At 38.9% G+C, this 13,134-nt stretch overlaps 1 protein-coding gene across 6 annotated transcripts in view; it reads right to left on the reverse strand.

Annotated features, from left to right (window-relative positions):
- UBAP2 (ubiquitin associated protein 2) overlaps positions 1 to 13,134 on the reverse strand; it is a 119,395-nt gene that overhangs the window by 43,914 nt on the left and 62,347 nt on the right. For 5 of the 6 annotated variants that reach the window (XM_044940192.2, XM_044940194.2, XM_044940193.2 and 2 more), the window contains 2 exons: positions 4,179 to 4,233; positions 2,289 to 2,392 (listed from right to left, as the gene is read on the reverse strand). In XM_044940192.2, the coding sequence (XP_044796127.1) occupies positions 2,289 to 2,392; positions 4,179 to 4,233 (159 nt within the window). Of the gene's footprint in view, positions 1 to 2,288; positions 2,393 to 3,727; positions 3,760 to 4,178; positions 4,234 to 13,134 lie in introns of those variants that run through there. The other variant, XM_044940196.2, reaches the window with a different exon arrangement.

The raw sequence follows: 13,134 nt of genomic DNA on the forward strand, positions 1-13,134 counted from the left end.
AAAAGTAAGCCCCTTGAATTTGCTCTATGACTCAGGGAACTCAAACTGGGGCCCTGTAACAACCTAAAGGGCTGGGATGGGGAGAGAGGTTGAAGGGAGGGAATATATGCATACCGATGGCTGATTCATGTTGATGTTTGGCAGAAACCAACACAATACTATAAAACAATTATCCTTCAATTAAAAATAAATATTTTTTAAAAAGTTAAGGTCCTTTATCTTGTTACAAAAGGATATTCTATACATCACTAATTATTGTGAAGTTTGCTGTGACTTTTGAATCCACCCTTTTAAGGCACAGGACTAATTAGTTTTCAGTCTATTCACAAGGTGTACAACAATCACAACTACTATTCCAGAATACTTTCATCACTCCAAAAAAACTCTAGAACCCATTCGCAGCCACTCCCCATTTCTCCCAACATTCCCAGCCATCAGCAACTACTGATCTACTTCTGCTTCTATCTGACTAATCTGGATAATTTTTCTTTCTCATTCATCCATTGAAGAACATGTGGCTTTTATGTGAACCTGTATCTTCCATTCTCTCTGGTATATATCTAGGAGTAGTTTGATTTTTTAAATGTTAAAATATCAAGTTTAAACTTAACATGGCCATGATATATCCTTTTTCTAGTTTACTGAATTGTTTTCCAATATTGTGATTTAAAATTTTTACATTTGTGCTGAAGAATATGATTAATCTGTAATTTCAAATGTGGAAAGAAATTTATCAACAAAATATCTTGACAATTTTTAATAGCTATGATATTAATTATAATAGATTATAATAATATCAATATTCCTTTTCTCATTCCTACAACCAATTATGTTTCTTCTGCTTTCCTTGATCAGTCTCATGATAAACTTATCAATTTTACTAGTGTTTTCAAACTACTGAGAGGGTAACAGGCAGGAAGGCCAGGGGGTCTCCAAAAAGAGGAAATAGACTCCAAGTGTCAGACGTTTTTCTCTCCCTTAAGCGGCAGGAGGCAACAAACAAGTCTCAGACTTTTTTTTCTCTTAAAATTCTGTGTTGCCATGACGACACCTGGTTCCACCAGAACTTAACTTTTCTCAAACGTTGAGCTAACCAATGCAATTTTTTATGGAAATGTTTTTCTTAAGCTATGTTAATGAAACTATGTATTTGCTCTGGAATTTGCCTTTCTTCAAAATGGTTCCACCTAAGACTAAGTTTTGGCTGATACAGATCAACAAACCAGTATTCATATCAATTGTTTTATGGCTGGGGGATGACACACCTCGTGCCATCCTATCTCAAAAATGCATGTTGTAGGAGAGGGGCTGGTGAAACTCCATCAGCCTTGAGGTGTCTCTATTATCTGATTAGTAACTTTCTAACAGACATAAAACACCTGGCTAAAGACTAGCAGGGGGGCACTCTTTCTGCCCCCTTCTGATGTCTATGTCAGAAGCTTTCTGTATCTCTTTTATACTTTAATAAAACTTTATTACACAAAAGCTCTGAGTAATCAAGCCTCGTCATTGGCCCCAGATTGAATTCCTCTCCTCCAGAGGCCAAGAATCCCAGCGTCTTTCACAGCTCAACAACAACCTTTCAGTCCCATTTTTATAACTTTTGTTGGTCCTCTCCATGGTATATTTGATTCCTAGTTTTCCGTGCTCCTGTGATGGTGCCACTTTTTTAGGTAATTATTGAGCTATGATTTTATATATGGGATTATAATTCAGGAAGTATCAAAGTATGTTTTTACAAATATAATCACAGCAATTAATATCAACATATATTATCTGGAATATTCAAAAGAGTTCTATTAAATAAATAAGCCAATTAACAAGTATTTATCTATGAACTTCAGTAAACAAATAACCCTAAAGTTTTAGGATACAAAAAAACCTGCAAAAGCAACTATTACCCTGAACTCACCTACCACCATCAACCTCTTAATCTGGCCATATTTGTGTTCACCACTATGAACAGTGAATACTTTGTTTGAAGTCTGCCACTAAGAAATTATTCTCTGTATCTCTGACACCAAGATCTGAGTGTGGGTTTGTACTGCCTTACACAGGTTTGTTACAGCATCTTCTTCAGAGTGCAAAAGAGGAAAAAAACCACATACCTTATCGTCAATAAGCTTTGTAAATGAGAAACTTTGGAGCTAAGGACCAGCTAAGAGTAGCCTCAGAGGAAGAATAGCTGCCTGTTTTTCATTTTTCTCCACCAGCACACTTGGATGTCATCTTTGGTTATTAAGAGCTCAAACAATTAAAATACATCTCTGGTGAGGACAGACACTTACCAGTTCCCTCATCTGCACCATTCTGAGCAGCTTCCCAAACTACTGGTTTTGTCCCACACCCATCTATAGATGGAGAATCTGAATAGTCCGCAGGATTAAATGTCCTTGGGTTTGAAATAAAAAATAAAGGCAAATGAAATAATCACAAAATTAACTGTATATCATCTTCCCTGGCCACTGTAAGAGACTTCATTTTCCTTCTCCTATTTAGCCATAAGCCAATTCTTCTGGCCATCAGAATCTAGAGCTTCTAAAAAGCAGAGGCTGACTAGGGACTTCCATACACTCTTGTATGATGCTTCTACTCGCCTAAATTGTTGTCCTCTGCATCCTAAAGCAGGCGTGGAGACCTATAATAGTTCTAGGCAGGGTAAAGGCTCTAACGAAAAACCCACCCACCCCATGCCAACTAAGCCTAGACCTAAACAGGCAACAGGTCTTTTCTTCCCAACTCAGAATCCAAATTGGCTTTGAACCTTTTACAATAAATGATTCATTTTGTTTAGATGGATACAAATAAAAAGAAAACATTTTGCTCAGTGCTTCTTTTTAAATTAAAACCCTAAATACCTATGATTCAGATGCCTGTGCTGTGTTTAGTCGCTCATGTCCAACTCTACGCGACTTCATGGACTGTAGCCCGCCAGGCTCCTCTGTCCATGGGGATTCTCCAGGCAAGCATACTGGAGTGGCTTGCCACGCACTCCTCCAGGGGATCTTCCCAACCCAGGGATCGAACCCAGGTCTCCCACACTGCAGACAGATTCTTTACCATCTGAGCCACCAAGGAAGCCCAAGAAAACTGGAGTGGGTAGCCTATCCCTTCTCTAGGGGATCTTTCCAAGCCAGGAATTGAACCGTGGTCTCCTGCATGAGATGCCTAACTAGAATCAAACTAAATAACATCGCCAAAATTTTCACAACTTATAAAAAAATATTTTAGCATTATTGGGGTGTCACTGACAAAAAGAATCACAACAGCACTTTTTCTGAAGTGGAGGACAAAATCTACAAAATCCTTCAAAGCTACGAGGCTGGGCATATATGTCCAAATGTTCCAGCCAATTTGCTTCCTGCGTTTTCATCCTTCTTTTGTCCCCAGGGAGCTCAGGCAGAAAAGAGATGGCAAGAGTCACCATCTCTAGGCAGTGACCCAAAACAGTACTGCCGGGAAGCTATGGACAAACAAAGGACTTTTCGTTTCTTGACTATCATCTACCTATGGCCTCTATAAGATGCTTAAATACTTTTTATAATGGGGGGTGGCAGCTAAAGCTTTAGATAACAGGAAAAAGTGAAAGAATAACCAGAAGCAATGAATAAATAACTGACTATACCCTCTATTTAAAAATAATATACTCATCTTTCAGTATTACAATTAAAGATAAAATTGATTGTTCTTCATTAAAAAAAAAAAACAAAACATTGCATTTACTTACCATTCAAAGACAACTGCTGGATTTACCAACAAAATTCTTAAGCAATGGTTTTCAACTGGGGTGGTTGTGCACCTCCCTCCCAGGGAACATTTGGCGATGTCTGGAGAAATTTTTGACTGTCACAACTTGAGGAGGGGTGCTACTGGGATCTAGTAGGGAGAGGCCAGGGACGTTGCTAAACATCCTACAATGTAAAGGGAACCCCACCACCTCAATAAACTATTATCCAATCCAAAATGTCAATAAAGCCAGGACTAAAAAATCACTCTAAGGCTTACTGCAATACAATGTCATTTGTTCTATTTCATTTTTTTAGTATTTTCTCTTTTTAAATATAGAAAACATCTGACTCACCAGGACGGTTAATCAGGTACAGGATAGGGGAAGGAAAGCCTTAGAGATAACAAAAAGAGAAGGTAGCAAATTCAAAAACAGGATAGCTAAGACTTACCCCATGCCTTGGGTTGAGAATCTTCCTGCCCCTCTCCCTCTGCCACGCCCAAATCCTTTAAAAACAAAAAAGTATAAAAATAATATTTACGTTCCACGCAACTATAACTCTACTAACTTCATCCCTTACACACCTGCCCAAACATTACTGACGTTGCTCCTAACAGCACCAACATTCCCAACCAGTACACGCAATCTGCAGGTCCCTGATGACACAAATACCTATTGAGCTCAAAGGAGAGAAAAGAATTTAATTCTGCTTGTACAACATTTGTCATATACTTCAGCTTAACATAGGCAGGTTATACTTTTAAAAATTCTGGATCTTTTTAAACACATCTAGTGTAAACACCATGGCACCATAAGCCTCTACTATAAAATGAAAGGAGAAACAAAAAGAGGATCTACTAAGGAAGCTGAAGGTATATTAAATACCATTTTTAATAGTAAGATTTTTGATAAATGACCAAGAGGGCAACAAACAAGACAGCAAGCAAGCAAAAGAAATAGTTTTATTCAGTGACTCTTTGGTTTTTCTTAATTGAATCCTAAATTGTGTATTAATGAACTAAACCCAAGAGTTAAAACTATACAACCCTTAGAAGAAAATCTACAGCAAAAGCTTATTACAGTGAATTTTGTAATAATTTCTTAGATATGACCCCCAGAATGAAAGGCAAGAGAGGAAAAAATTAGATTTTAAACAGGTGAATCAAAAGACATGAACAGAGTAAACAGGCAACCCAAAGAATATCTGCACATTATACATTTGATAAGGAAGTAACATTGTGAATACATAACAAAATTCTACTACTAACAAATAACCAGATTAAAAAATGCACAAGGGGGCTCTTTCCTGGTGGTTCAGTGGTAAAGAATCTGCCTGCCAATGCAGGAGACAAACGTTTGATACCTGATCTGGGAGGATCCCGCATGTCATGGAGCAACTAAATAAGCCTGTGTGTCACAACTTTTGAGCCCAAGGGCCGCAACTACTCAAGCTTACATGCCCTAGAGCCTGTGCTCTGCAACAAGAGAAGCCATCGCAATGAGAAGCCCGTGCACGGCAACCAGAGGTGTAGCCCCAACCAGAGAAAAGCACTCTCAGCAACGAAGATCCAGAACAGCCAAAAATAAACAGAATTCTGGGAGAAGGTGCTGGCACCCCACTCCAGTGTTCTTGCCTGGAAAACCCCATGGACGGAGGAGCCTGGTGGGCTGCAGTCCATGGGGTCACTGAGGGTCAGACACGACTAAGCGACTTCACTTTGACTTTTCACATTCATGCATTGGAGAAGGAAATGGCAACCTACTCCAGTGTTCTTGCCTGGAGAATCCCAGGGACGCTGGAGCCTGGTGGGCTGCTGTCTATGGGGTCGCACAGAGTCGGACATGACTGAAGCAACTTAGCAGCAAGGCATATATATGGAATCTAGAAAAACGGTCTGAAGAATTTATCTACAGGGCAGCAATGAAAAACAGACAGAAGAATAAACTTATGGACACGGGGAGAGGGGAGGAGAGGGTGAGATGTATGGAAAGAGTAACATGGAAACTTATATTACCATATGTAAAATAGATAGCCAACAAGAATTTGCTGTATGGCTCAGGAAACTCAAACAGGAGTTCTGTATCAACCTAGAGCAGTGGAATGGGGAGGGAGATGAGAGGGAGGTTCAAAAGGGAGGGGAAATATATACCTGTGACTGATTCATGTTGAGGTTTGACAGAAAACAACAAAATTCTGTAAAGAAATTATCCTTCAATAAACAAATAAATTTAAAAAAAATACAGAACTAAAAAAAAAAATAAATAAAATAAACAGAATTCTTAAAAAAAAAAAAAAAAAAAGGCGTGGTAGGTGGGGAATGGACTTGAATAGATATTTCTCCAGAGATGATGTAAAAATGGTCAATAAGCACATGAAAATATTGTCACCATCACTAATCATTATGTAAACGCGGCACCAATTACAATGGCTGAGGTGGGGGTGTGGAGGAGACAGAAAATAGCAAGTGTTGGCAAGAACACAGAGAAATTGAAGCCTCTGTATACTGTTTGATGGGAATGTACAATAGTGTAGCCACTGTGGAAAACAGTACGTTTGGCAATTCCCCTCAAAATTAAAAATAGAATTATATGATCCTTATAGCATAGGGAACTCTCCTCAATATTCTGTAATAACCTAAATGGGAGGAAAACCAGAAAAAGAATAGATATATGTATAACTGAATCACTCTGCTGTATGCCTGAAATAACACAGCATTGTAAATCAACTGTTGTTGTTTAGTCACTAAGTGGTATCAGACTTTTAGTGACCTCATGGACTATAGATCACCAGGCTTCTCTGTCCATGGGATTTTCCAGGCAAGAAGACTGGAGTGAGTTACCATTTTCTTCTCCAGGGGATTATCCTGACCCAGGGATGGAACCTGTGTCCCCTGCAGGCAGGTTCTTTACCAATGAGCCACCAGGAAAGCCCAAATCAACTGTGGTCCGATGTAGAATAAAAAAAAATTTAAGGGGAAAAAAAAGTGTATCATTCTGTAATTCTGCTTCTGGGGGTAGGTGTGTGTGTGTGTGTGTGTGTGTGTGTGTGTGTATCTCCAAGAGAATTTGAAAGCAGAGTGTTGAAGAGAGATTTGTACACCCATGTTCACATTGCAGGAAACACAGGTTCCATCCCTGGTCCAGGGAAATCCCACATACTGTGGAGCAACTAAGTTCATGCACCACAACTATTGAGCCTGTGCTCTAGAGCCTGGGACCTGCAACTACTGAAGCCTACAACTTAGAACCCAGAAGCCCATGCACCGCAACTACAGAGTACCCCCAGCTTGCCCCAACTAGAGAAAGCCCTCACAGCAACAAAGACCTAGCCTAGCCAAAAATAAGTAATTCTTTTTCAAAAAAGGAAAGAAATCTTGATAAATGCTACAATATGACTGAAACTTGTGGATATTTTGCTATGTGAAAACAGGCCAGTCACAAAAGGACAAATATTTCATGATTCCATTTAGTACTTACTGCTAAGTCACTTCAGAGAAGGCAATGGCAACTCACTCCAGTTCTCTTGCCTGGAAAATCCCATGGATGGAGGAGCCTGGAGGGCTGCAGTCCATGGGGTCTCTGAGGGTCGGACACGACTGATCGACTTCACTTTCACTTTTCACTTTCATGCATTGGACAAGGAAATGGCAACCCACTCCAGTGTTCTTTCCTGGAGAATCCCAGGGACGGGGGAGCCTGGTGGGCTGCCGTCTATGGGGTCGCACAGAGTCGGACACGCCACCATCACAGAGGGGCACTGCTGTTTCTGCTAAGTCGCTTTAGTCGTGTCCGACCCTATGCGACCCCATAGACGGCAGCCCACCAGGCTCCCCCGTCCCTGGGATTCTCCAGGAAAGAACACTGGAGTGGGTTGCCAATTCCTTCTCCAATGCATGAAAGTGAAAAGTGAAAGTGAAGTCGATCAGTCGTGTCTGACCCTCAGAGACCCCATGGACTGCAGCCCTCCAGGCTCCTCCGTCCATGGGATTTTCCAGGCAAGAGTACTGGAGTAGGCTGCCATTGCCTTCTCATTTAGTACTTAAGAGTACTCCAATTCAGAGAAAAGTTGTTGTCAAGGGATATATTCACCATACTAATACAATTAAATGTATATTTAATCATGTACAGTTAACTTATCCAGTAGTCCAAGGTAAACTATTAAAAAATATGGTCTTGACAAAAATCTACAAGAGACAGGGGAACAGGGGGAAATGTCCTAAAAAGCAGAATTCTAATAATGCCTATTATTAGAAATGTCTATTTTAATATCATCAAAAGGCAAAGGTAAGACTTTACACAGCATACCACAGTCAAAAAGAAGGTCAGAAACTGGAGTAAAAAAAGAAAAGAAAGCTTTCAATGTACAAGTTTGGGCAAGATTACAATCCAAAATTTAGGAATAAGATAATTTATCCTTAAAGTTAATGACGATAAGATGGGAGGAGGAGAGTCACCATATAAGCTTTAAAAAAAAAAAAAAAAAAAGGCAAATCTTAGTATATAATAAAATGGAATATTATTTGGCTATAAAAAGAAATGAAGTACTTATACATGCTACAAAATTGTGCTGATATGAAGTAGAACATCAATGAACCTTTAAAACATTACATTAGGTCAAAGAAGCCAGTCAGAAAGGACACATATTACTAGATTCCATTTACATTGTATGTCCAGAACAGACAAATCTATAAACACAGAAAGGAGATTACCAGTTGTTTATTGCTGGGATTGGGGTGGTGAGGAAGAAGAAGGAATTGGGAATCAATAGTTTTGATTATGGTGATGGCTGCATAATTATATTGTTGTTGTTCAGTCACTAAGTCCTGTCCAACTCTTTGCGACCCCGTGAACTGCAGCATGCCAGGCTTCCTTCCTGTCCTTCACTATCTCCAGGAGTTTGCACAGACTCACATCTGTTGAGTTGCTGAGGCAATCCAATCATTCCACTCTCTGTCGCCCCTGCTCCTCCTGCCCTCAATCTTTCCCAACATCAGGGTCTTTTCCAATGAGCAGCCTCTTTGCATCAGGTGGCCAAAGTACTGGAGCTTCATCATCAGTCATTCCATTGAAAGATCAGCTGAATTTGCATAGAAACGAATGAAAATGAAAACACAACAACCCAAAACCTGTGGGACACGGTAAAAGCAGTCCTAAGGGGAAAGTTCATAGCAATACAGGCACACCTCAAGAAACAAGAAAAAAGTCAAATAAATAACCTAACTCTACCCCTAAAGCAACTAGAAAAGGAAGAAATGAAGAACCCCAGGGTTAGTAGAAGGAAAGAAATCTTAAAACTTAGAGCAGAAATAAATGCAAAAGAAACAAAAGAGATCATAGCAAAAATCAACAAAACCAAAAGCTGGTTTTTTGAAAGGAAAAATAAAATTGACAAACCATTAGCCAGACTCATCAAGAAACAAAGGGAGAAAAATCAAATCAATAAAATTAGAAATGAAAATGGAGAGATCACAACAGACAACACAGAAATACAAAGGATCATAAGAGAGTACTATCAACAATTATATGCCAATAAAATGGACAACGTGGAAGAAATGGACAAATTCTTAGAAAAGTACAACTTTCCAAAACTCGACCAGGAAGAAATAGAAAATCTTAACAGACCCATAACAAGCATGGAAATTGAAACTGTAATCAAAAATCTTCCAGCAAACAAAAGCCCAGGTCCAGACGGCTTCAAAAGCCCAGGTCCAGACGGCTTCACAGCCGAATTCTACCAAAAATTTAGAGAAGAGCTAACACCTATCCTGCTCAAACTCTTCCAGAAAATTGCAGAGGATGGTAAACTTCCAAACTCATTCTATGAGGCCACCATCACCCTAATACCAAAACCTGACAAAGATCCCACAAAAAAAGAAAACTACAGGCCAATATCACTGATGAACATAGATGCAAAAATCCTTAACAAAATTCTAGCAATCAGAATCCAACAACACATTAAAAAGATCATACACCATGACCAAGTGGGCTTTATCCCAGGGATGCAAGGATTCTTCAATATCCGCAAATCAATCAATGTAATACACCACATTAACAAATTGAAAAATAAAAACCATATGATTATCTCAATAGATGCAGAGAAAGCCTTTGACAAAATTCAACATCCATTTATGATCAAAACTCTCCAGAAAGCAGGAATAGAAGGAACATACCTCAACATAATAAAAGCTATATATGACAAACCCACAGCAAACATTATCCTCAATGGTGAAAAATTGAAAGCATTTCCTCTAAAGTCAGGAACAAGACAAGGGTGCCCACTTTCACCATTACTATTCAACATAGTTTTGGAAGTTTTGGCCACAGCAATCAGAGCAGAAAAAGAAATAAAAGGAATCCAAATTGGAAAAGAAGAAGTAAAGCTCTCACTATTTGCAGATGACATGATCCTCTACATAGAAAACCCTAAAGACTCCACCAGAAAATTACTAGAACTAATCAATGACTATAGTAAAGTTGCAGGATATAAAATCAACACACAGAAATCCCTTGCATTCCTATACACTAATAATGAGCAAACAGAAAAAGAAATTAAGGAAACAATTCCATTCACCATTGCAACGGAAAGAATAAAATACTTAGGAATATATCTACCTAAAGAAACTAAAGACCTATATATAGAAAACTATAAAACACTGGTGAAAGAAATCAAAGAGGACACTAACAGATGGAGAAATATACCATGTTCATGGATTGGAAGAATCAATATAGTGAAAATGAGTATACTACCCAAAGCAATTTATAGATTTGATGCAATCCCTATCAAGCTACCAACAGTATTCTTCACAGAGCTAGAACAAATAATTTCACAATTTGTATGGAAATACAAAAAACCTCGAACAGCCAAAGCGATCTTGAGAAAGAAGAATGGAACTGGAGGAAACAACCTACCTGACTTCAGGCTCTACTACAAAGCCACAGTTATCAAGACAGTATGGTACTGGCACAAAGACAGAAATATAGATCAATGGAACAAAATAGAAAGCCCAGAGATAAATTCACACACATATGGACACCTTATCTTTGACAAAGAAGGCAAGAATATACAATGGATTAAAGACAATCTCTTTAACAAGTGGTGCTGGGAAAACTGGTCAACCACTTGTAAAAGAATGAAACTAGAACACTTTCTAACACCATACACAAAAATAAACTCAAAATGGATTAAAGATCTAAACGTAAGACCAGAAACTATAAAACTCCTAGAGGAGAACATAGGCAAAACACTCTCTGACATATATCACAGCAGGATCCTCTATGACCCACCTCCCAGAATATTGGAAATAAAAGCAAAAATAAACAAATGGGACCTAATTAACCTTAAAAGCTTCTGCACATCAAAGGAAACTATTAGCAAGGTGAAAAGACAGCCTTCAGAATGGGAGAAGATAATAGCAAATGAAGCAACTGACAAACAACTAATCTCGAGAATATACAAGCAACTCCTACAGCTCAACTCCAGAAAAATAAATGACCCAATCAAAAAATGGGCCAAAGAACTAAATAGACATTTCTCCAAAGAAGACATACAGATGGCTAACAAACACATGAAAAGATGTTCCACATCACTCATTATCAGAGAAATGCAAATCAAAACCACTATGAGGTACCATTTCACACCAGTCAGAATGGCTGCGATCCAAAAGTCTACAAGTAATAAATGCTGGAGAGGGTGTGGAGAAAAGGGAACCCTCTTACACTGTTGGTGGGAATGCAAACTAGTACAGCCACTATGGAGAACAGTGTGGAGATTCCTTAAAAAACTGGAAATAGAACTGCCTTATGATCCAGCAATCCCACTGCTGGGCATACACACTGAGGAAACCAGAAGGGAAAGAGACACGTGTACCCCAATGTTCATCGCAGCACTGTTTATAATAGCCAGGACATGGAAGCAACCTAGATGTCCATCAGCAGATGAATGGATAAGAAAGCTATGGTACATATACACAATGGAGTATTACTCAGCCATTAAAAAGAATACATTTGAATCAGTTCTAATGAGGTGGATGAAACTGGAGCCTATTATACAGAGTGAAGTAAGCCAGAAAGAAAAACACCAATACAGTATACTAATGCATATATATAGAATTTAGAAAGATGGTAACAATAACCCTGTGTAGGAGACAGCAAAAGAGACACTGATGTATAGAACAGTCTTATGGACTCTGTGGGAGAGGGAGAGGGTGGGAAGATTTGGGAGAATGGCATTGAAACATGTAAAATATCATGTATGAAACGAGTTGCCAGTCCAGGTTCGATGCACGATACTGGATGCTTGGGGCTGGTGCACTGGGACGACCCAGGGGGATGGTATGGGGAGGGAGGAGGGAGGAGGGTTCAGGATGGGGAACACATGTATACCTGTGGCGGATTAAAATAAAATAAAATTAAAAAAAAAAAAAAAGAGTGTTCTCCAGCACAATTTGAAACCATCAGTTCTTTGGCGCTCAGCCTTCTTTTGCTCCAACTCTCACATCCGTACAGGAATGTGGAAAAACCACAGCTTTCACTATAGTTGACCTTGTCAGCAAAGTGATGTCTCTGTTTTTTAATACACTGTCTAGATTTGTATAGCTTTTCTTCCAAGGAGCGTCTTTTTATTTCATGGCTGCAGTCACTGTCCACAGTGACTTTGGAGCCCAAGAAAATAAAATCTGCCTCTAGCATAATTCTATAAATATACTAAAACCCACTGAATTATGTAATTTAAATGGGTGAGTTGTATAGTATGTAAAACATTTTAGGCTACAATAAACACTGTTACCAGTGAAGAAATCTAAACAATACAACTGCTCTTGATAAGTGCACCCATTCAATGGCATACTATGTGACAAAAGGTACCAACAAGTGGTTAAATATTAATAGTGGTAAACTTTTAAAAAATGATTCTGCTAAGACATCATTAAATAATATCTAATCTTTGAGCCAGAAAGCAATATGTACATGAAAGAAAAGAAAGAAATTTATAAAAGAAAAACATAATCTAAGGACCAAAACTCAAGAAATCCTTCGAGTTCCCTGGAAAAAGTCAGTACCGACTACGTATCTCCATGTCTCCAGACAGCAGCAGCCGCACCCAACTACGAAACAGGAACAACCCAAATATCTTCAGCAGATTTTCAAAAATCAAATCCAGGACTTCCCCAGTGGTTCAGAGGCTAAGACACCATACTTCCAATTCAGGGGCCTGGGTTCCATCCCTGGTCAGAGAACTAGAGCCCACGTGCTGCAGCTAAAGATTTGCATGCTGCAACTAAAAGAACCTGCACGCCACAATGAAGATGTAAGGTCCCACATGCTGCGAAGACCTAGTGCAGCCAAATTAAATAGAAACACATTTAAAAAATAAAAATAAAATCCACATTCACGTCCATTTTAAAAAGCTA

The sequence above is a fragment of the Bubalus bubalis genome, chromosome 3 (assembly GCF_019923935.1).
Source record: "Bubalus bubalis isolate 160015118507 breed Murrah chromosome 3, NDDB_SH_1, whole genome shotgun sequence".
In the NCBI taxonomy this organism is placed as follows: Eukaryota; Metazoa; Chordata; class Mammalia; order Artiodactyla; family Bovidae; genus Bubalus; species Bubalus bubalis.